Raw genomic sequence first — 26,103 nt, forward strand, 5'->3', positions numbered from 1 at the left:
GATCAGCTGTGCTTTTAAAGCATTTATTCAGTTCTAATAGAAACTGGCAGATCTGACCCTTTATCTGAACAGTTTTCTTCTCCTGATGAAATGCAATGACAATTGAAGGTAAATGAGCCCAGGCAGATTTCCCAGAAAACACTTCCTAGAAATAGAATGTCTCTATCTGACCCTGATCTCTTGAGTTGGAATCTCCATTCTTTACCTCTGTCTGATGCAGAGAAAACTTACATCCTTCATACCTGTCCAGCATCCTTTGTAGCTTATATAAACAAGCGAACCAAGGCAGTATAATAGTTATTATAGAAAAGTTTCAAATTAATGCCTTTTCAAAGCATAATACAATCATAAATGCTATGAACAAGTCATGCTAAAAATCTTTTTTTTGAAATTCAGTAATATAAAAGCCACATGTAAGATGACAAAAGTAGCAGTCAGAGAAGACTATTAGGGTTGTTCCAAAAGTAATGCCTCCTGTTTTATTATCTTGGCCAACAACACCAGAGGCGGTGGTACCACCATCATGTTGGTGGTACGGCAGTAGAGACTGAACCTTCCCACCAATATGCTGTTATATTTTGTTACCATACAATGGATGGCAGCAAAGGAGCAGTGTGATAAATGGTATATAAAACAAAGGTGTATCACTGAATTCCTCCATGTAGAAAAAAATGGCATCCACTGACAATCTTCAACATTTGCTGAACATTGATGGAGACCAAGAGTGAGGCAGTGGGTGGTGCATTCCAGCAGCAATGACAGCAGATTTTTTGACAAGCATGGCATGCAGGCTCTTGTTGTGGTGAAAATGCATAGCTAACAGTAGTGACTATGTTGAAAAACAGTATGTTATAGCTGAGAATTTGTTCTATCATGTAGTGTTACTGTGCTTTTTGTAATTACTCTCAGAGCAACACACGTAACGTGAAATTCTGTATGATAATTTCAATCATTAGATTTTAAAAGTCATTCTATTTTAGAATTGAGGTGACAGCATTTGGCTTTTATCAAACAATGAGTTTCAACACGATAACCAATAAATTGCTATTTTAAAATGTTTTTAATTTTAAATTTTCTTTTCAATATACCACATTCTTCAAAACACTCAACTTCTATGCTTTCAGAAGCCATTTTTGGACACCAGCTTGAAGGAAGACATGAGTTTTCACTGTATGTTCTGTATGCAGGTAGTTCTGTGAGAACTATGAGAATCATTCTATGATTCTGTGACAGTTTTTTTCTTCCTCTGAATGTTCAAAATCACAAGACAGCCATGTCCCAGAAAAGTCAACTGGACTTTTGCATAACCAAACAAAAAAACCTGTTTGTGAGCAATTCTTTGGCAGGCTAAAACAGGCTTGGTTGCTAATGCTTAACTGAATGCAGAATCTAGAGATCTTCAAGAATGAATTCTTAACTCTGCATCTAATTTCATGTCCCACAAATCAAGAGGACTATGATAAACGGAGCAAGTTCAACAGCATTCCACTGAGAAGCAAAGGAGGCAGAAGCACTTGATGTAGAAGGAGAGGCTGTACTTATTAGGCCTAGACAACAGGCTTAGGAAAATCCTGATAGAAGCTTTCTGAAATTTACAAAGAGATTATGAAAATTAAGGCAGGTGTGCACAGTAAAAGAGACAGCAGACTTCACTGAAAGAAAGCAGCTTTCAACTGGAAAGGAGTGTAGATTTCTTTTTTAAGCTGAGGACAGTCAGGCACCAGATCAGATTGCTACTAGAAGTTGTTCATTCTCCATCCGTGAACATTTTGAAGGTACAAATGGATAAAGCCCTAAGCAATTCACAGAATCATAGAATGTCTTGGGTTGGAAGGCACCTTAAAGACCATCTGCTTCCATCTCCAATGCCATGGGCAGAGTTGCCACCCACCAGCTGAGGCTGCCCAGGTTCCCATCTAGCCTGGTCTTGAGCACCTGCAGGGATAAGGCATCCACAGCTTCTCTGGGCAGCCTGTGCCAGCACCTCACCATCTCTGAGTAAAAAATTTCCTCCTAATACATAATCCAAATCTCTCCTCTTTTAGTTTAAAAAATGCTCCCCCTTTCCTTATCACTATCTGCCTGTGTAAAAAGTCAATCGCCTTTCTGTTTATAAGCTCACTTTAAGTACTGGAAGGCTGAAACAGAAAAGGTCCAACAGTTCCACATATTTTTATAAGGGCATGTAGTGACAGCATGAGGGGAAATGGCTTTAAAGTGGAATAGGGTAGATTTAGACCAGATATCAGGAGGAAATTCTTTACTGTGAGGGTTGTGAGACACTGGAACAGGCTGAGCAGTGAGGTTGTGGATGTTCCCTCCCTAGAAGCATTCAAGGCTTGGCCAAGGGGTCCTAGAGAGAGGTGTCCCTGCCTATAGCAGGGGGTTGAAACTAGATGATCTCAAAGGCCCCTTCCAACTCAAACCATTCTATGGTTCTATGAATGTACACCATAAAATATTTTCCTCTCTAACTGTAATCAAACATAAATGTAACTGTGTAAGTTTAGGGAGGCAATTAACTTTTACTTTAAATAACACAAGCCTCTCAAAAGATAAACAAGTTCTGAACAGTCTGCACTGTGTATTTTCAAATGTTAAGCCTGATTCACAATAACTTCAAGATCTTGGATCCGATAACTGCGTTCTGGCAGTTCCATTACGACCAACAGGATGAGCCACAAAAAGATGGCTGACTTTTTTACACCAATGTTTCCAAGGCATAACTGCTTCTTTTGGAAGAGAATATCAATTTTGGTTTTTGATAGGTTATGATTTGGAGGTTTTTTGATGGGTTTTCTGCCAAACGTTTTAAAATCAGAGAAATAAATTTCATATATTTATTGTTACTTTTATAAGTAAAAGACAACAAAGATTTAGCTTAATTACCTCATCAAAAATATTAGTTTGCAAACAAAATATTCCAAGTAACACAGGCATACATAACCAAACAGTCATGGCTCATGAGTGTAAACAGCTCACCATCAATTATCTACCTTCTAAATAATGAGGCTACAAAGCATGAAATGCAGTTACATGGATTGGTAAGGATCAAATTATTTTATACTCAGAATTTTATTTTGATCTATGAAATGCAGTTTAGGTGTTGGGAAAACAACATATTTCTTTAAAAGCAGAGGAATTGTATTAGTAAATAATTCAGTGAACTTCTTTGACACCTGTTATCTGAAGAGTTACGTTTTCATATGAGTAGGAATAAGGATAGCTATTAAAAATTAACTTGCATTAGCCTGCTTGTCACTCCTGTGGAAAAGTGATGTCATCACTGGGATCTGAGCAAAGTACTTTTTTGCCCGGATATGCTTATGCTTTATTCCATGAATAAATGATGCTTCATAAGCCTGAAAGGAAAGAAAATCCAAATCCTCTTAAATACAATTAAAACATTCAGCAATATACTTGTTTGCTTTATATTTTAGACAATAGAAATAGCAACTCTTTACTGAAGTAAACCATATAATGTATTCATATCTAATACAGAATGAAATAAAGCATTCTACAGTTCTATACTGCTACCTTATGGTGAAAATCACTAACCACTCCTGGCGAAATTTTAATCATCTGTTAAAAACAGTTTTTATCCACCCGAGGTAAGTTTCATTTATTTCTTTTCAAGTAAGAAATTTCAAAAATGGAAATGGTTAAACATCAGCACTTGCAAGGTAATTAATATGTGAAATTTCCTTGGTAAGAATCAGAATGGTTACTTACAAATAACCATGGCAGCAAGCACTTCACTGTGTTTGAGTCAGCGTATTTTCCTGATGTATCATGATCAGTACTAGCACATAGGATGATGTATAAAGCCAGAATATTTAGTTGAAAAAAAAATTTTTTTTGCTATCTCTTTAGCTATAGTTATGAAGTAGAATCACTACTAAATAAACTGCTTAAGAGGCCACTTTCTTTGTTTCAAAGAATGACAAACAATGATTCAACTTACGGCATTTTAGCTTTGCCTCATTTTCTCTTATTTCACAAACATTTTTTGAAACAAAGCTTTGGCCATTACCGCTGAAGCAAAGCAACTCCTCGCTGGCCCACTTCCATTTCTGCATCAAGAGATAACTGAAAATAACATGCAGCTTTAAAATAGATTATATACCTTAACTGCTGCTCTTCTGGCCTATCTAAACTAAAGCACTAAAGCCACTAAAGCAGATGTGGAGGCCTTTCCCTGTTATCCTGCTGCTCATTATCAGTCATACAGAAGACTGAACAGTTCAAAAATTTTCATTTCCAACTTAGAATGAAAGCATTTGGAATAGGAAAATTAATGGTTCTTTTCAAGAGTCTGTAATTGGCTTCAAGCTGTGCCAGGGGACATTCAGGCTGGGCGTTAGGAAATACTGCTTCTCTGAAAGAGTGGTCAGGCACTGGAATGGGCTGCCCAGGGAGGTGGTGGAGTCACCAAACCTAGAGGTGTTAAGGAATGTTTGGACATTGTGTTGAGGGACATGGTTTAGTGAGAACTATTGGTGATAGGTGGATGGTTGGACCGGGTGATCCTGTGGGTCGTTTCCAACCTCGGAGATTCTATGATTCTATGATAATTATAGAGTGAATACCAGCTTAAAACACATTTAATAACACATGAAATACAAGACTGTTACTTGTTGTCATAGATGAAGTTTGTTTACTGTCATTGTACATGGAAAAATGTAAAAATGCAGAAAAAATTCACTCTGTACACTATCTCATATAGTTTAAGTTTCATTGTTTGGAATAAATTCAGTTACAGAGAAAGTATAAGTCCAAATCAGAAAATATTTCTATTTCTATTGTGTAAAAGTAATGAAATATTTTTTTACTAGTATTTATCATTCATATTAAAATGTCAAATCTAAGCTTTGGACTTAATCAAATTAAAAAATCTGACAATGACGATCCAGCCTTAAGAAGTTAAACCAGGAAAATGCATAAACAGAACATCTGCCTGCCATCATGCCAGGAAGATAGATTTATGGATGCAAAGGTGTATTATTAGATTCAGACTGCCTGGAGAACACTGTTGACTGGAATTGTGACAGAGGACTTAATATAGGAATTTCCATCATTAAACTGATTCTAACTTTTAAAGGTAATACTCATGTAAGAATATGTCTGCTTGAAAACAAAAGCTGGGCATGCACAGAACAAATATGGATTGTTAAATTCCCTTTACATTTTGAGTTCCCTACTGTATTTTGTTCCCAAAACAAAACCTTCTTTCAGAGAATCATTTATTTGCTTTGTCAATTAAGCTCTCAGATAATCTCAACATTTCCAAAACGAGTACCATCTGAAGTCCATGCTAGATCAATAGTTACATTGGGACAATTTAAACATGAATGAGTGCAAAGTCTTTGGCCAAACATCATTACTCACAGGATACTGCTAGAACAGTAGAGTTACTGGAAAAATATAAGCCATCAGATATTACCTCTTGAAGGTTATGCAGCTTAAGATGTGCATCAGCTTCATCTTTAGTGAGGAGAATAGTGTTCCACGGAGACCACTCTTGCTGCTTATCCCATCTGACCATAACCAAATCATAGAGGTCATTGCAAGAACTAAGAGCTGACTGACAGCCCCATATGTTCTCAATCATGTACTGCAGATGCTGCTGCTGAAATGGAAAACAAGAGCAAGAAAGGTGAAACATATTTCATTCTATAGCAAAAATGGTAACCATTTAAGAGTCCAGACTTTGGAGTAAAATACTTCTATGCATGTCACACAATCGCTTGGTTGAAGAATATCTAGACTTGCATCTTCCTTAAGCAGGGCATGGAACTATTAACTAAATTTTTCTTACGTCATAGCTAAAATGCTGCATTCTTACTTGGATTATTTCTGCCAGTGGAAATTTCTTATCTCCCTTTGACATCCTAATTGCTTAAATGCTCTTATAAAGCTTCTTAGATCTCATTTTCTTTCTCTTGTAGCATGCTTTAACCTGTTCGGACTTCTTTGGTTGATGATAATAATCCATCCCTTTTATCCCCCATTCAAGAGTTCAGAATTACTGTTATTGAATAAATAAGTTATTATACTACTAAATTACTTAAAGTTTACATATAATCAGAATAATCTGGCCTGAAAAATGTGGAAAATTACAACAATGAAAAGTTCTCCCTGTTACAGACCTTAAATCACGGCCCACTCAGCTTTTTTGCTCTCAGTCTCTTATTGGCACACTAAGTGTGTTCATGATACTGTTATTCATTTTACCAGATGTGGTCACCAAAGATCAGGTAGTTATGCTACAACATTAATAAAAAATAATGGAAGGGCTGTGTGTAAAAGTTCTCTGGTACAGAAAGATCTTTAGGTATACTTTTCAAGTTAATTTATATTGATCTTAATTTGTTTAATTTTTATTAGCCATCTGAAATAACTACAAATACTTGATTAAAAAAAAAAAATCATACATAACAAAAAAAATTAGGCGAGCAGTTGCCACTGAACTTGGTGAGTTTTTCAGTCACCCTACGTTGATTCTTCTCTCTCTCAGTCATGGAAATGTTATTAGAAGATCGTTCTCTACAGGAGCCTGTATTCAGCAGAATTTAAACAGGTTTTCCTCCAGCAAGCCATTTGAAAAGGCTCATTCCTCTAAGGAGAAATCATTACTTACTTAAATTAGTGTTTCCATCTTACTTATTAGAATCCTGGCAAAATATGGATGGAAGTATACCAACACAACGCTTTAGAGAAATGAAGTCTTATGTATTCTCAACTACCTTGCTTCCAAAATCCAGGAACCCACCTAAATTGTTGCCAGGAAAAAAATGTATGATAAAAGATGGGTTTAGAATATCCATTATAACAACTATATGCTTACTGGTTCCAAGAACATAAGACTGCTGCTACATCTGGTCTTAAATCTGGTCCTCCTTTATTAGCTTTCATTAATTGGTGTATATTTTTAGTATTTCCTCCTTTTCACTACATTTTGAATAACATTTTGAATAACTGTGTCTTCTTTTAAGAAGCCAGACATTTGAAAGTACATGGCATGCACTTTTTTTTTTTTTTTTGGTCCTAAGCTGTGAATCTCAAATAATTGGCTAAAACTTACATTAAAGTATATGAAGTACCATCTAAAACAGACCCACAAACTAATTTGTCATTTTCCTTTCCTGCCTGTAAATTAGACGAAAGCCTGTTCTGTGTGAAAACTTTTCTGGTTATGAAGAAAAGTCTGATTTAAGAGACAACTTCTGCACTTTATTAAGGTAGATATGCATTTTGCTGTGAAAATTCACAATTCATATCACATGACACTCTGTCCCTCCCCTCTGGCAGCTTGTTCTACTCTCACAAAGAAACAGAAAAGTCGTTCAACCACTACCATCAGACAAGTTGAGAGCAAGCGTCATAGAATACTTAGCAACAGAGACTGGGAAATGAGTGAAGGCAAAGAATGGATAAACGAGTTCATCATATTCATTAGTTTAAAGGAACACTCCCATCAGCCTCAGGACTTGACACATTGCTGAACTAGTTCATTTTGATAGCAAAAAGCAGGTCTTTAGCTACAGTAAACTGAATTTAGTGGAGCTTCCATAACACACACCAGCTGCTTTTTTGCCTTAGTAGCACTCATGGCGTTCAGCCCAAGTACGGTTAGAATCAGCATGCAAGAAAAATCTTTTGTCACAAAAATCTTACATCTATCCACGAACAATACAATCAGAGCCTATTTTGGCACTGAGCTGGACAATGAATAAATTCATAGCTGCTGCAAGACTTCTGGTTGTGACAGTCATTTCCGGATGAACCACAGCTGTTTTCTGAATAGAAGTAGAGGACAGACAGTTGTTGGGAGATGAATAAAAAAGCAAATAGCTCAGAAAAAAATGAAACAATTTAAATAAATGTTAGAGAAAAAAATAAGGAAATTAGTAGCTGAATACACAAATATTGGCTGTTTAGATATTTATAGCTTGAAACAGAAGAACTTGAAATTAATTTGGCTAAAAAGTGACAGAGTCTCAGCGACAGTCATTATTGAGATTATGCCAATATCTTTAAGCAACAGGATGGCCAGGGCAGTACCAGAGAATTTGGATCATCTGATTCTGTTAGCTGGACATCCCGTTTCTTTTAATGTATTATTTACAACCACTTTCGAAAGTACAGGTATACTTAAGGAGCTGAAGTGCTTTCTCTTAATACTACTGAACATCACAGAAAGAAGTTTTCATAGCTTTTAGCCTATTTCTCTTCCTGACAGTTACATCCACAAAACAAAAATTATAATCAAAGCCGCCAGTTTCCATTATTAGCAATGCTCTTGTAGACATTACCTGAACTAAGAAAACAATTCTAGCATCGTCCTTATAATCAGCTTCAGACTTTCTGAGACTTTCTAGAATCAGTCTGCACTTCAGAAATGATTCTCGTTGCCGAGCCTCATTATCAAGCTTGCAACAGAAGTGACATCTGCCAACGGTGCGGGAATTAGCAGGAATAGGAAACTCAGTAGCTGGTAAGTAATTTTCACAACTGCGACAGAAGTGAACGTTTTTATAAAGCTTTAAGGGATCTGGTGGAACCTAAAAGATGAAATTAAAGAAAGAAGTTATTTTCTCACAACATATCTCACTGTTACTTGTGAACCACCCAAATTCTGTAAAGAATAGATTTCACGTATGTTTAAGGAAATAATATTTAAAAGCCAATGATTTATTTCAAAATACTTAAAAGGATTTTTATTTTATTTTTTTAACAGAAGACTTAAAACAGGTGTCTACCACTATTTTTACTTCCTCTCTGTTTCTGCTTTTCAGGAAGTAAATATTCTTCCTTTCTGGACACATGGGGACTGTCTTTCTTACAGTGGAAGAACAAAAACGCTTTCAAATCTCTCCACTGGTTCCCCACTTGCTATTAAAATTTATTATTAACATTTTGAAGATATGTAAGGCCACTTAAAATGCTCAGATTTTTCAGTTCATACCTGGAGCTCTTGGCTCGCTCTCTACTCCCTGCTACCTGACAAATTGTTAAAAACATGGCTATGCCTCCTAAATGACTGTATAAGTTTGTTCGTGTGATACTTGTATATATTTTGACTTCTTGAGGAATACTCACAGCAATTCTACAGCAAAAGGTTATAGGAAGTAAAAGAACATTCATGATTTTCAATTCCCCTTCTCTATCTTTAGTTTCATAGCCATTAAGTCAGATTGCAGTCTAGGAATACTACCTTAAGTATCCTTGCAACTTCAGGGTTAAACTTTGGAATTTTAATATACTGAAGAAATAGTGTACAAATTCTTTTCCTCAGTCCTTCTAAGTTGCATTCTTTTACTTCTCTCGACATAAGATCAACTTCCCTGTCAATTAATTCCACTATTTCCTGTGTTAATTTACATTTGTGTTCCTGAAGGAAAACAGAATTAAAAAGGAAAAGAAAACTTTATTGATGCAAAGAAACAAACAACATAACTCTTAACAATGGTATGAAAGCAAATTATAGCTTCTGTGTAATTCATCAGTCACAGCTCTGTATGTTCACAATAAAAGAACCCTTAGTGGAAATAGGAAAATAACCTCCAAGCACACTAATGTAAGAAGTTAAAAAAATAAAAAACAAACAAACCAAAAAACCACGAATACATACAGATTTTGCTTCAAAGAGCCTGCATATATACTGAAGCTAGGAAGAACTGTAAATCTGAAGGCACTAAATAATGCCTCTAAAACGAGGCTGAAAACTGTTCTGTTCTGTTCCTCTAAAAGCTTGAAGAAGCATCTCAATAAGAAGCTTCCTTTGGTTCTGTGATAGGAAATGTATATACACTGGTAGAAAGGAAAGGGGGAAAGGAAGGAAAAAAAAAAAAGATACAAAAGGCCTAAGGGACTTACAACCATGCTTGAAATTAGTGCCTTCGGTGCTCCAAATACTTAGAGATACTCCAGAGATAGAAATAAATGACTTAGGTCAATGTTTCTTCACCTGAAACATGAGTGCTAATCTGCAGAAATTCTAGAATTCGTTTACTACACAGTATTGAATTGTATTAAGATGAACAGAAGTTCATAAATTAGCAATGCTCCCAACATCATATTGACTTTTAATCAAATTCTGCTATTATCAAAACCAAGAGCAAGACATTAGTTTCATTCAGTAAGAACCAGGAAACAGCATTCTATTCTACGTCACTGTTAATGCTGTCATCTCACAAGTGCTTGAAAACTTATCTTGGTATTCTTTTTGTACACTAATATGAAAAAAAGGAGAGAAAGAAAGAGATTAAAAGAAAGGCAGACAAGTTTTTATTCCACTGGGAATAGTGGCAGCATCTAGCGGGGATGCGAAGCGGAAGAGAAAAGAATATCAGTATTTGCCAGCCATAGAAAGTGGCAACAAACCCACAGAGATCACAGAATCACAGAATTGTAGGGGTTGGAAGGGTCCTCTAGAGAGCTTTGAGACCAACCCCCCAAGATGACAAGTTTCTAAGCAGATAAGTCAAGCAATTGAGAAAAACAGAAGTACAGTAATAGCCATTTACATTTCTGTCTAGGTTTGCATCAGTTTGTTACAAATATTAAGCTGAACTTTGTACTAAATTTGTATTATGTATTAATACACACACACAAAGACTAAAGCCACGGGGTTAAAATCCTAATGCATCTTGAAGAAAAATGTGTACGTCACAAAGTGCAACATGGATTTTAAGTACATGTGGAATACAAATCATTCTGTCATACCAGTTGGTAGACTAAGCTTTCTCTTGCTGCCAACTGATTTCCCTGGCACCTATTTGCCAGAAGAAGCATTGTTTATGTATCAACACAATTAAATCATAGAATCATAAATGATCACGTCTTTTGAAAGTGCAGCTTAAATCCAAACATAAATAGAAAAATAAAAACATACCTTCACTGTACCTCTGAGTGTTAGCAGCACATCTCTTCTCTCGTCTTTCGGGATGTCATTCATGCTAACACTGCGGTAGATTTCAAGTAGTTCTCTGGCACGGAGTGTGTATTGTGTATCCATTTCAGTGATTTTTCCATCACATGCTTTCCATCTCTTAGGTTGTGCACACTTCAGAAACAATTTGTACGACTGAGCTACTATAACCAGCTGAACAAGTGTATTGTTACATAAAGTTTCACCAGAGCAAATTGGGACATGACTTTAAAGCTTAACTAACACCAAAATCTAATTCTATTGCCAGTACTTTACAGTACCTTTTCCACCAGAGCAAGCATTCAATTGAGCACTTTGTTTAAAATTGCAGGTCATGAAATCTCAGAGTAAATTAATAGTACATAATACTTTCCTACAAGGATACGCTCTACTCCTTTAGAACAAATTTACCGATGGTGGTGTTAGAATACATTTGCTCAGTATTTCATCTTGCAGTCATAAATCCCTCTGAACTATCAGTAAGATCAATGGGACTGTTGACTGTGTAAAGATTGCAAATTTAAGCCCTCAAAGTCAGCTGCAGTACAAAACATTTCCAGGGAACTGCTCTATTTATGCTAGCTGCACAGACAACTGTAGAAGGCATAGACTTTGGTAAACTAAATTACAAGACTACTTCACAGCTTTTTGGATACTTGGGCTAGCTCCCTGCTCGCTAACTTAACTACATAACATATGCTTACTACTTCAATTCTCTTTGCATGTGTTTATCTGCTAAAGACAGTGAGAACTTACACGGTATTGGTTACACTACTCAGTTTGAAAAGTCCAAACATCATCCTCTTTCTACAGGACTGGCTCTGAGGGCTACTTACCCAGGGAGGTAGATATCTAAATCCAGCAGAAATACAGCATTCAAAACCCTCTCCCCATCACTGCCCAATTCCATTCCCTGTCCTTAATCATACAGTGGGACAGTTACTTTGAACTTCATTCTCTGTGTTAATTATTCACTTTCACTGTATTTGAAACTTGAGTATTCACAAACATCTGTGAACTTCACTTTGTGATTTTAGTGGAAGTTAGATGCAGAAACACAACATGGAGCCTTCAGATACTTGAGTAGTTCTGTGGAGAACGCCCCAGAGAATGATCTCTGTGATCATTATTCTGATCAAATATACAGGCCTTCTGTGGTGATGTCATAAAAACAGCAAGGATATTAGATAGAACATATATGAACAGTCTACATAGGGTTTTTCTCCTTTTAGAATAAATTACCAAATTATAAAAATACGTAAGCAAAAGGAAAACAAAGCAACTGAAAAGGGAGTCCAATACTGAATAACATTTGATTATGTTGTCAGTGGAGATGGAACTACAATTAAACTGCTGTTTATCAATAGTAACAATCCAGAGCAAAAACTGTTTACAGGACACAACAGCAGAACAGGTACTAGTGAAAAATAAAACCCTTAGCTCCTTAATTAAATCTTTGAACTTAAGCAAAATTAGAAAGGAGTCATTTTCTGTCTTAAAAAAGGAGCAGCCCAGCATATTTTCATTACTTTCCTACACTAACAACGCACACTAACAGAAATGCTTTAAAAAAAAAAGAAAGGAAAAAAGAAAACAAGCAAACAACACCACCCAACAGTTACGGAGCAGTATCGTGCTGCAGCTTTCTAGCACAGCAGGTAGGCAACAATCCCTGTTTTCCAAGGAGTACTTGAATTCATTACCTTCATTTGGTCCTCTTAATGAAACCACTCTTTCTAAGACAGAAGGGTCATTTGCTTACAATATGAGCACAATGAGTCAATGAGCACAACTTTGCCTAGGAAATAGCTATTAAAGCTGGGTTTTCTCATCAGTTTGCACAAGCCATATATAAGCTAGCAGCCTCACTGTTCTACACTGAATACAATCTGTAACACGGGCCATTATATTATGACCACATTTAAATTATTCAACTCAAGATATGATATCTGTAAATTCTGTCATTTTTTCCTCATTACTTTATCAAAACTGAATATTGTATAAATTTTAAACAAAGAAAGTAAACAGCTTTCTATTGAAAACAAAACAGGAGTCTCATCATTACGAACAATATTGTGGTGTTTCAGACGAATTCCAAGTTAAGAAATATATTTACTTTAAACTGTTCCAGGCTTCTTTTTCTGAGATGACAGAAGAATGTCAAGTAGTAGAAGCAAATATTTAACAATGAAATGATTTATAATTTTGGTATCATTTCTAAATATTTAGTTTCCTAGCATTTTTCACTCCTGAAAGCAGTAATAGAGAATTCAACCACATCACAGCAATAAACCTCGTAACAGTGCCACCAATACTTCAGATAAGTAATTTATATTCATAATGAAGAAAGATCATATATTTTACCAAATCAGTTGTTGTGAACCTGTTCCCATTCATCAATAATAAAAACAAGGAAATTTCCTTTGTACCGAAGAGTCACTTTTTTGAAAACTAAGTAGCCAAAGTTGAAAAAAAACAATGAACTTAGATATTTTAAAACTCTTGCTGTTGCAGTATATTTTTTCATAGTTATTTCACAACTATGAAAGTAGACACCAAAAACCTTTCTTCTTAAGGGATGGATTGCTGAGATATTGTTTTAACTTAAAAAAAACTTCTCGTATTTTATATTAAAGAGCCATTGAATCTAATGTCACTCTAAACTGTTGTTGGAATGAACAGAATGAATTGAATTTATTTTTTTTAGTAAGTAAGTTTTATCCTCAAGATTATACAAAAATAAATTCTCATGTAAAATTTGTTGCTCATCTAAGAGCAGTCAATTAATCACTGAGATCAATAAGATTCAATTAAAGCTCTCCTGGCTTTCTCATCCAATACATGAACAATGAATAAATACCTCCTTTCAAGTCCAACAGAAATAATGACTTAGGAACAAAGGCCTATCCTAAATGGAGAAATGAACAATAAATCTAATTTCTGAAGGATAACTTTTTTGAGGGAAGAAAAAAGAAAAAATAATCACATGATTAATTCTGTGGGATTTAAGATTTTATAATCTTTTTTTATCTCCATATAATCTTTTATAATTTTATAAATACTAAATATATGCTTAAATTTTGCATTTAACTGCAATAGCAAACATTTCATTGTAAAAAGCAATGAATGAAGATAGCAGAGGGAAGGTCACCTAGTCATTAGTTTCATTTAGAGAAACAGAATGTTTTTGAAAGAGCTTATAGGCAGATTTCTAAAGATTCAAAAACTGATTAAGACAGATCACAGTTTCATGCATGAATTATTCTAGCATTCTAATTCACAGAATGCAAAATACAGAATGATTTGCAATGTTCTTGTGTTTCATAACCTCAAATCAGCCTTTCTGAATTCTGTCAGAATGATCTTAACAATGCTGTCAGAATTCCATCCTTGATGCGGGACAGTTAAAGGATAAAAAATTCATCCACTCAGTGCTAATAGTTTAGATTAAATACACAACTGGTTGTGTCTATGGTAGATCTCACAATTTTAATGTTGCACTGTTTGTCTTTTGATAATCAGTCACAGAGCTGCAAAAGTTACGTCTGGCAAATGGTTTGCAGATACCTTCTCTGTTCTTGTATGCTGGAACTTTCTTTATATTCAGTCTAAAATTATTTCACTGACCTTATCCAGAAAGTGCAGCACTGCTTTCTGTTGATTGTCCTCATCTGCATTTAGCTTGTGTCTCCCAATGGAAGCAATCAGCTGTGTCTCTTGTTCTAGAAGTCCACAAAGTGCTGCCTTTCTTTCAGCTCCAGTAAGAGTTCTGTTAATCCGTTCCGTCTCCTCCTGCCTCCATGCTACAGATACAAATATTCTGGGTAGTTTTTTAGAAGATGCTTTCCAGTGAGATTTCTACTTTCATATTCAAGAAATAGCATATTTTCTATAGTAATAATAATAATAATAAACTTTTGTATTAGCAAATTGATTATTATGCAAAATAGACATAAAAACAGCACAGAAAATAATGGTGAGGATAAAGATGTTCTGAGAGTGCAAGTATACATCAATACCACACTGCCAGGAAAATCAGTGAGAATTTAGCTTCTGTGCAAATGTGTGGTGCAGTGATTTCTTTAGGATTTTGCATCTAAAAACTACTCCAAACAAGATGAACACTAGGAACTTTTTAACCAAACATCGATCACCGTGATCTTCTCAACAGATTAAGAACAGAATCTTACTGTGGTCCCACTAGTATTCGGTGCTACAGCTTCTCCCTGCAGAAATGAGTAGAGATCAAACAAGACTGACTGACAATCAAGTTTAGCACTTCAGGGCTTAACAGTGAATATTGAGTGGTATCATCTTTTGCCACCGAAGGCTGATGGATGCACATACATAATTAGATGATCATTATGTTACTCTCCTTTCTGCAGCAGAACCCTTCCAATGGAGGGAAGTGATATACAAACATGCTGATGACAGCAGCAAGTAAATCAGTGGATGCTATAAAAACATCTGGCCTTCTGACTCAGGGGCAAATCACCAAACCACAGGTACCTGCTGCACTTTGAAGTAGAAGCCAAATGGAATGACTAACATGCAGACACATCTCTCATGGCTTATTTTGCAGTACCCATTTCTCGACTATAATTGCTGACATCCAGCTTGTACGCCCTTACAGAAATCTCTCAGTAAAATCACCATTTACATAATACTGCTTTCCTTTGCATCCATCATAACAATTCCTGCCTATTTTGAAGGGTTTTGAAGGGTTGAAATGCTCCATTTCAAATACATCCAAAGATTTTTGCAGGGAGTTCTGTGAGATCCAAAACTTCCACATTCCTGAATAATATCAAAAAGTTATTGTTTCAGAATAGTTATGCAAAAGAAAAACAGTGTGAAGAAAACAATCCAGTATGTGATGAACAGCTACTAAAAAAAAGGCTATAACATCCTGTATCAGGTAAGATTAAAGGCAGGAGGAGGGAAGGGAAGAAAGTTTATTTTCTGCCTGTGGCTTCCTTATCTACAATGCTTTATGTTTTAAACTTTGAAATATTTTATTCATTTCCTTAAGGCTTTCCAAGCTTTGGTATTAATGTGACAGCTGTCTGACAAGTTCTGAGTATCCAAAGATATATTTTTAAATAAATTCATTTCAGCAAATAAAAGCTCCTCACAGAATTAATTCACATGAGGCTTTGTATGCCTGAAGGGGGCAGCAACTTCAAAGGTGGAGTTAATAAATACACTAAGCAACTTTGTACCTGCAAAAATGAAGGGCCTGTCAAAATGATACCCATACTCATCTACAAATTCAACATGTACATTTTATCAGGTCAGACATTCCTCTTAGACTATCTATTTTGCCTATTTGACTTGCATTTTTTATTCCAGTGTTTATAAAGCAAATGAAGTAGTTCATACTTTTCAAATAAATAGTGAATGTGTCTATATGCAGAAACACAGAATATTTAGATACATCTCATTTGCACCATACAACCAACAGGTAAGTTTTTGTACCAAAAAGAATTGCTTCTCCTGGCTGACGTTGTAATAGTATCCCTATGTTGTGATCAGCAGCAATAACCTTCACAGATCTGTAGAGGACAATAACCTCATTCTATTACTGTCACAATGATTTAGCTTGTGTAGACTGTTGACACTGTAAGAATGTAAAAGTAGTTTCAGATGCAGGTAGGAAAAAAAAGACTTCCTAGAACCACTAAGCTCTATTATAATAAAGAGCATGACTGCAAGTCTCCAGAGAAGCAATGAGTCAACAGTGGTAAACAAAGACCAAAGAATATGATTGATACTAGACAATTATCTCCAACAAAATGTTTAAAAGACATTTCAAATATCAGTGTTTAGTTTATTCCTTCACAGCTCTTGAAATGGCAAATGCTTCTCAGATTTCCTCAATAGGCAAAGCTGGACTTTTTTATTGTTTGTGAATCCAACCATACTAAACTAGGCAAGAGAGACGTATGTAACCATACATTTTAAATCTAAGAATATAAAACAACAACAACAAACAGTGTGCTTATTCAAAACAACAAATCCCAGGAAGATATAATTTCCCAAATTTAAAAGCTTTAAAAGCTTAAGACTGGAAATAATTTCTACATTTGTCAGAAAGAACAGTAATATTTATGTCATTTATACATTTAGACAAAGCAATTTGTTCAATGCCACACAAAGTATGACAGAATTAAAAGATAAGTGGATAACTTGGGGTTTCTTGAATGATGAGCGTAGGCTCTATGAATAACACATACTGCCAAATTTATGCTCAGTTTACCATAGGAAAAATAGCTAGGATGGTTTAAGGCACGTTCAGTAGCTTTGCAATGAATCAGGGAATCCATTCCGTCAGTTCTGCTATAGGGACAGCAATGTAAAAACTGCCAGAGTTAAACCACAAGCAACCACTTAAGCTTAGATAAAATGAGGTGTCCAAAGAGACAATGCAAATATATAGGCCATCACATTACTTTCTGTTGTTTTCATTTTTCCAAAAGGGCATGTGTTAATTTTTTGTTATACCTACGAGATCATTCTTGTATAAGACTTCATGCCAATTATTTGCAGTATTCACCTTATTTTGCCAGGGAAGTTTACAAGTGCTTGTCTGCAGACACCATCCACTCTGCTAGGAGAAAGATTTCATGATGCCCTTTAGGAACTTAAAAAAATGTTCTTAAGATTTAACATTTTTATTTTTAAAGATTTTTAAAATATTTGCAAATATTTGTAAATTTTTGTCTGCAGTTACAGCAGCTCTGCGAATAAAATACATTAGAAGGAGAAGAAACAGCAGCAGAAGAGGAATGCATGAAACAAAGAACCTCATTTACCTTTCATAACATTCCTGGTAGAATTTAGTTTATTATGAAAATCAAATGGCAAATGATGGATCTTAATTGCAATTTCTTCATGACATTATTTTCAGCGACTTAAATGCATCAGAACTAACTTAGTCTTTTGATCATTAGAAGAAAACAATAGAAGAATCTCGTTCTTCTTGTTGACCTGTATCAGGTCGTCTTGATCAGAAAGGAAAAGAAATCAACCAAAACCAGAAAAACTTGGTTCTAAACTACTCTCTTTTTTGCTGACTTAGGAGTGCTCCCTTAAGAAAAACTTACATTCTAAAGCGTGGTAAAGCAGGTCGAAGTCTTCTTTGGTTTTAGGGTTCAGTTTTCTCTCCTGCTCCATTCTCAGTTTGTCTTCTTTCTCTTTTTCCCTTTGTAACACTTCTTGTGCTTCCCATGCCAGCCTTAATCTCTTTTTTTCCTTCAGGTTTTGTACTATATTTCTAGCATGCCAACGACGAAAGTATTTCTGTAATACTATTACCTACATATGATAAAATATCACAGAACCATCAATTGAAAATCAAACAGCACAGCATTTTGTTCTTAACTGTTTTTTTTTAACTACATTTTAACTACATTAACTGCATTTTAACTACATTTTCTAAGATGTGTCTTGTACCTAGGCTAATTTAAATGCTTTAAAAACAGTTATGTACTATTAGTCTAAACACTAGCCTGCTTACTTTTTTAGTTAACTGCAAGAGTGTAATCAGTGGAGGAGGTCATTTTTCTTTTTCAAGCTCCCCTTAAAAATTGCCTTCTGCCATGTATTGCTTTAATTTTTTCCCTTCAGCTGTGTAGGCAGAGGTCTTTATTTTAGTACCAATTTATGCTTTGTCAAAATTAGGAAATTAGATTCATATTTGCAAATTTAATTATCTTATTGAAAATAACAACAACAACAAAAAATAAAGCACAGCCACAAAATTAAATTAACTACATTTTATTTGTAAACAAAGAATAAAAATGAAATTAACACTGCTGTTATGACAAAACTTAAAAATATATATATAACCACCATCAAAAATGTTGCTATTAAAGACTATGGAGCTAGCCTAGACATATCACAGTAGGGAGGACAATGCACAGGCCTGAACTTCTGCCAGCTGAGTTAGCACCTGCACCAAAAACACTTGAGCCAGGTTAATTTAATGCCATTCTGAGTTTATTAAGCATCATTCAGTGTAGAAGGCCATCAAACACAAAACCATGTTGATACAGCTAAACAGCTCCAGAGGTATCTTAATCTAACATTTCCCTTGGATACGTCTCCAGTTAATATTTCAGAACAGAACTACACTGTGCTGTGCAAATCCACCAAATCGAATCAACACCAGCTGATGTCTCCACTGTGCTCTATTCCTTGACACAGATGCACTCTAAAAAATAATTTTAGAATGTTATATATCAACAATAAAAAATACTCCTGTGTTCTTCTTGTACTGTGAAAAAATACATACAGAAAACTAATATCCAAGGTATTAAAACCTGAAGGCCAGTTTTGGTTATAAGAAGCCACTGTGAAGGAAGAAAGTATTTTGGAATACATTTGCAAAGTGTTTGCTTTTGAGGTGAAAAATAAAGAAAATCATTCTGTGGTAACATTCAAAGCAGCATTATAGGTTACCTACAGATACATTACAGATTGCAGTGAGTAGCACTAATGATCACAGTAAAACTTTCTCGTAGTCCTGGGGAAACAGTTAGATATTGGGGTTCCATTCCAACAAGATGCTTATTGCTGTCAGCTGATGCTAACCAAATAAGAATTTCTTACAGAAAATTTTAACAAGATTTAAAAAGCATCTTGTCAACCACATTAATACAATGATCCCACTTAGACACTTAAGGAAACCAACTTGTCATCTACTTAGTAAGACTCAGACTGCTTATTTTAAGCAATTAAATTAGGAATTAGAGCATTCACAAAGCAGCGTCCAAGCTAACATGATGACAGGGAGTAATAAGATTGGTGTGCAATGACTGAACAGGTGGTTTACAAAGAGAACTTCAGAATGCCTAAAGAGACATTCTCTGTACAACGACTATACAGCATCTGTTGTCAGAATCGGCTACGCTGAGCATCTCAGTGCACCAAAAGACTCTGAACCAAAAGAACCCTCAAGGCCACAGCATATATATATAGTCTGCTCTTAAATAAACAAATACAGGGGGAAAAAAAGCCATAAACTCCAGAAGTTGAATGTAAGTCACATAAATCCTAATCCAGTATTCTAGCTATTATGTCATACATGGCATTAGGCAGGGAGTTCGGGTCCTTCTAAAAGAGATCAAGAGAATGGGAATGGGACAGACCTATTGTAATAACTAACAGTATGTATGAAAGTTTAACTTAAGACAGAAAATAGCAAATTCACAATGATTAATATTTAAGAAACTGTAATGTCTCAAATGTTGCTAAAAACACCAATACTGTAAATGTGCACACGTACATTTATATCAGAAAGATAAGGAAACGTGAATATTCTGAAGTTCACTGCTAAAATCCCTCTTGGAGCACTCTGAAGACTCATTACATATTCAGATAACCTTTTTGCTACTTTTCTTTGCAGATACAGTTGCAAACATATGAGAACTTACTGCTTCAAGTCGACGCTTATGGTATTCCTCTGCTGTTAGGTACTTTCCAGGGGTTATTAGTTTGTCACTTATGTTTGACACATACAGGCCACTTTTGGTCATCTGTGTAGATGTTGGGCTTGTTGTTTGTTGATATCTATTTCTTTCAAAAACTGTCTAGGAAAAAAATACAAGTCAAATTATCAGAAAATACATAGATTGTTTTCTCATTTCAAGAAATAAAGAACGAAAAATTAGCTATTTATAAAGCCAAATCTCAAGACTCATTATATAAATTCATTAAACATATTCAATTGCATACTCACTGTTGATTTATTTACTTCCTCATTCCTGTTTGAAATAATTGTGTCAACATTCTGTTGTTTGGCAAAATAAAATATATCTTAAAAAGACACTGTTGGACCATTACCTGTGTTTCTCTACAAAATAATGTAGTTCCTTTTTCAGGTCTTTTTTTGGGTACCGTTTGTGACCCTGCATTATGAAATTCCACTCCTGTTACTCTGTTCTTAAATCCACCCAGAAATGGTTTACGAAAAGTAGGTCTTTCAATTTTCACAGCTACATCGTGGAATGACTCAGAATCTGTTAAAATGAAAGTTACAGGATAGAAATATTGTTTCTTTCAGTAACAGATTGAGATTACAGAAGGTTTGTTTATTTATCTATCTTTATGTAGATATCCATAGGTATACAAATACAGCTACAGATACGTATTTAAAGGTGCCATTTACCCATCTGAACTCTGACAGTGATGACATCTGGCATATGGTAATCCTGTTGAGCTGCTTTACTAGGTAAAAGTTCCGGGTCAAGACACAACTTCTCAGACTGGGTAGTTTCATGAAATTCAGCCCTACTCCACATAACAGTTTGAATTATGCTTCCTAAAAGGTAAAAGGACAATTTATGATATTGTTCTCAAGCAACAACAAACAAAAAGCTTTTCAAGTTAATCCCCAGATGATTTTACTGAAACACTGCAAGAGAGAACAAATACAGATTTTTGAGCTGAAAAAATTTTCTTCAACAAAAATTTATTACACATTTTGAGATCTAACATGCTACTGTTATTACATAAAAATTCATTCATACTCCAATCAGAAAAGATACAGTAAGTAAATATCTTTATTTGCAAATAGAGAACTTTAAATCAAAGTTACCCACATATGCAGTGAACTTTTATTGAAAATCTTACCAAAGCCTGTTCCAACTTAGAACCAAGCATACAATGGTGGAATTGGTGTGTTTTTTTCACACAGAATTTGACTTTGTGGTGTTTATTCAAAGACTACATTCTGAACCAGATTTACTTAGCTTCATGCTCCAGAAATTAATTTGGTTTGATTCAGAGATGCAACATATCATCTGGCTTTGGTACAGTGCATTTCCCAGGAAGGGAAAGCCAGCTACTGGAGAATAAGAGCATCTGAACACAACTCAGGCAAGAGAAGGCAGTCAGCAACTACATATTCTGAAGGGTCAGCCACTGTGCTCACATGTGGAACGGGATTTGTTGCCTTCAGCTCTGAAGGCCTAAGGAAGTGGGGCACTGAATTGAAAAGGGGAAGCAAGACAGGGCACCCAGAAGAGAGAAGAACAAAGTGCAGGAAATGCTGGACTGTTTCAGGGACTGCAGGAGAAAGGCATGGAGGGTGGCTGGTAAGTCACAAGAGACCTAGGAGGTAAGATAGTAAGGTGATTGCTGTGGTCTAGTCTAAATTGATACCAGGTCACATTGTATTTGGAATATGTGCTGCTTATTTTAAAATACCTGTACAAAAGCCATATGCATTTCTTGATTCAAGAATCACTCAATAAAATGTCATATTAATCCATAAATTGCTATCACGATGTGAGATAAACAATATATCCCTCGCCTTTTCAATCGTGTTTCATTTAAGAATTTTAAAAGTCACCTCAAAACCAAGAACCTGCAAATGTTAACAGAACAAGAGTGTAGGGAGCACAAGAAGGCATAATCAGATTGAACAAAAGAATCCCTTTAGAACAGTAACGTCCAACATTTTAACAGCTTCTTTACCTGTCCCTGTTGAACTTGTCACATTCTCTGACAGCGACGCATTTTGAGATGTTTCTTCTTCCCTTTCTGAACTTCTTAATTCAGGTAACGTAGAGGACTTTGTAACGGCAACAGGAGATGCATTCTCAGGTGACGCACTGAAGGGGTTCTGTGGCTCGAGCACACCTTGGTTGCCATCTCCCATCACCTCCTGATGACAGAGTCCTTCTCCATGTGCCTCCTGCAGAGCTGCCCCTGCCTGCTCCCAGGAGGCCAGCGGCTTGCAGCCCTCCTCTGCCTGCATCATGCTGGCAGCAGGGTGAAGCAGGGCCTCACCGGACGGCTCCATGCTGCCAGCTGGCCTGGGCCCTGCAGGAGGCTGCTCTGCTGCCTGTGCTCCTGCTGGAACACCTGAGGGGCAGCTCTCCGAGGCACCTTCCATCTCCAAAGGGCGAGCTCAACTTTTTAACCTTTCTGCAGGAATGCTCACAGTACCTATTAAAAACATACAGGTTTGTTGTTATCATCACAGGAGCAGCAATATCCTGCAAAGCTTCTCCCAAATTCTTTTCCAAGCAGCCTATTTAGAATAGCTTCAGGTCTTAGTTTTTACTCAGAGCAAAACACAAAACATCTTACTGTTCTGTGAAAGCCATAATGTGCCAGCGGGCAGCCAGCAGAGCTTATATATATACATATATATGTATGTATGTATATATATATGCATGAATACACATGATAAGGAATACACAGGTAGGAATATTTCATATACTCTGATAGATACAGATAGGGGAGATTCGGGAATCCGCGGAAGAGTAGAACCCCGCCCGGCCCGGCGTAGCGCCGGTGGGACGCCGGCCCCGCCCACAGCCCCGCGCCCCCCTGGAGATGCATCCGCGCGGCTCTCCCAGCACGGCCCGCGCCAGCGCCCTCACATCGGCCGTCGCGCCAGGTGCTGGGTGCCGCTCAGCGCCGCGGGGCGCTCCCCGCTCCGGTGCCATCCCTGCAGGGCTCTCGCAGGACCTCCCGTCCCGGGCGGCTCTCCATGGTGGCGCTGCACGCACGGGCAGCGCGTTGCGGTAACCATGGCAACGCAGGGCGGGGCTGGAGGAGCACTTGAGCGTGCGCGGTGAAGCCAGGCGGGAGACGGCGGCGCCATTTGCGCGGCTGCTCGGCGGGCGGCTGCGGGGCTGTGACGGCGCTGAGCTCTCGCCTCCTCAGTGCGCGCCGTCCCGCGCTCGGTGCGAGGCTCCGCTAGGCTCGTGTACGCAGGCCTGCTGCTTTCTAAATCCTGAGCGGAGCCTGAGCTCAGAGCAGAACCAGCCGGGAAGTGACTTGCTCCCTGGAAAGAGCTCTGCTTTATCGCCATCATAACTGCCTTCAGCATTCCAACTCAGCTTCAGTTTGGAAAATGCTTTCTCCTCCCCCCACAATTACTTTGTTCTTCCTCTTGGCAAAGAATTAAACCAGTGAGAACACTGCCCACACACTGATCTCTCTCAGCGCTTCAATCTGCTCTCTTCCCTCCCTTTGTTCTCAATAACCCATAACTTACTAATAATCTTGGGTAGCATAAATGGAGTTAATTCTTGCTTTCTAAAATAGTAGAGCAAAATTTAGCCAGCAATAAAGCATTAAAAGAACTTTTAATGCATGCTGAAAATTTGATAAAAATTCCTTCATGATTTCTAGACTTTGGCTTCACAGTAGAACCTTTCTAATACTTAGGATAATGGATTCCTAAATTGAAGTATGAGCGAAAGCTAATTCAGTGTGTCGATAGATAAAAAAAAGTGATCCTATTTTGAGAGATTTGAAAGAACCATTTATAGAGCAGCCAAAGCACTGTGGCTATAAATAGGAAACAGCAGTAAAAATACCCGTCAAGGCAGTAAGTTAGTCTGTTGCAAGAACTTATTTCTGCCTTTCAGAAAGGGAGAAGAGGTGAACTTCTGGAGAGTGGAACCTGATCTCGGTGCCAGGGAATGTTATGGAGCAAAGGGAGATCACACGGCTCGCGCGGGACAACCAGGGATCAGGCCTAGCCAGCATGGGTTCACAAAGGGCAGGTCCTGCTTGATCAACTTGATCTCCTATGATCTACTGACCCGTCTGGTAGACAAGGGAAAGGCTGTTGATGTGGTCTACCCAGACTTCAGCAAAGCCTTTGACACTGTCTCCCACAGTATTCTCCTGCAGAAGCTGGCAGCCCATGGCTTGGACAGGTGCACTCTTGGCTGGATAAGGAACTAGCTGGAAGGCCGGGCCCAGAGAGTGGTGGTGAATGGAGCCAAATCCAGCTGGTGACTGGTCACAAATGACGTTCCCCAGAGGTCGGTGCTGGGGCCTGTCCTCTTCAGTATCTTTATTGATGACCTGGATGAGGGCATTGAGAGCACCCTCAGTAAGTTTGCAGATGACACCAAGTTGGCTGGAAGTGTGGATCTGCCTGGGGGTAGCGAGGCCCTACAGAGGGATCTGGACAGGCTGGATAGTGGGGCTGAAGACAATGGGATGAGTTTCAACAAGGCCAAATGCCGGGTCCTGCACTTTGGCCACAACAACCCCAGGCAAAGCTACAGGCTTGGGGCAGAGCAGCTGGAAGACTGCATAGAGGAAATGGACCTGGGGATATTGACTGATGCTCGGCAGAACACGAGCCAGCAGTGTGCCCGGGTGGCCAAGAAGGCCAATGGCATCCTGGCTTGCATCAGGAACAGTTGCCAGCAGGAACAGGGCAGTGGTCCCCCTGTACTCAGCTCTGGTGAGGCCACACCTCAAGTACTGTGCCATTTTGGGCTCCTCACTGCAAGAAAGACATTGAGGTCCTGGAGCGGGTTCAAAGAAGGGCAACAAAGCTGGTGAGGGGTCTGGAGTACAGGCTTTATGAGGAGAGGATGAAGGAGCTGGGAATGTTCAGCCTGGAGAAGAGGAGGCTCAGGGGAGACTTTATTGCTCTCTGTAACTACCTGAAGGGAGGTTGTAGTGAGCTGGGAGTCAGCCTCTTCTCTCATGTAACAGTGATAGAACTAGAGGGAATGGCTTCAAGTTATGCCAGAGGAGATTCAGGCTGGATGTTAGGAAACACTACTTCTCTGAAAGAATGGTCAAGCTGGAATGGGCTGCCCAGGGAGATGGTGGAGTCACCGACCACGGAGGTGTTAAGGAATATTTGGATGCTGTGTTGTGGGACATGGTTTAGTGAGAACTATTGATGATGGTGGATGGTTGCACTGAGCGATTCTGTGGGTCTTTTCCAACCTTGGTGATTCTGTCTTCAATGCTGGCTATCAAATTTCATCACTAGTGAGACAGTAAGAGACTTCTGCCCTGCAATATAATTCACAAGCTTGTAGGACAGATAATTCATATGACAAATACAGCTTTAGAAGCAGAGTATGTAATGGAATGAGAGCTCAGCTCTCTCTGTCATGAAAGAATAGAAACAAATTGCAATAGCTGTTACTGCATTTTGCCAATGTTTCCATCTCAAGAATTTCTAGCCAAAATACTTTGTTTTGGGGTCATCATCATCATTTGACATCATTCACACTCATTCAGGTTTACAATTCTTCAGTATTTCTCATGTGGAGATTGTTTGCAAGTCACAGTGAAGTCCTTTTCAATAATGCCACCTAGTGGCTTTATCTTAGAAGAAATCAGCTTTTCACAAGGCTGAAATAGATGTCAAAATCTACCAACAAAGTGTA

The 26,103-nt window shown here is 37.5% G+C and overlaps 1 protein-coding gene across 1 annotated transcript; it reads right to left on the bottom strand.

The window, feature by feature from the left end:
• Positions 1-3,236: 3,236 nt before the first annotated feature.
• Positions 3,237-22,835, bottom strand: IQUB (IQ motif and ubiquitin domain containing; the record flags this gene model as incomplete). The annotated part of the gene is made up of 11 exons (XM_079533548.1): positions 3,237-3,362; positions 5,444-5,629; positions 8,316-8,564; positions 9,218-9,394; positions 10,898-11,068; positions 14,561-14,736; positions 18,040-18,250; positions 20,371-20,526; positions 20,780-20,955; positions 21,105-21,257; positions 22,415-22,835. 11 exons carry the CDS (start codon positions 22,833-22,835, stop codon positions 3,237-3,239), a joined length of 2,202 nt encoding a protein of 733 aa, XP_079389674.1.
• Between the last annotated feature and the right edge of the window lie 3,268 nt (positions 22,836-26,103).

The sequence above is a fragment of the Tetrao urogallus genome, assembly GCF_951394365.1.
Source record: "Tetrao urogallus genome assembly, chromosome: 1".
NCBI classification, from domain to species: domain Eukaryota; kingdom Metazoa; phylum Chordata; class Aves; order Galliformes; family Phasianidae; genus Tetrao; species Tetrao urogallus.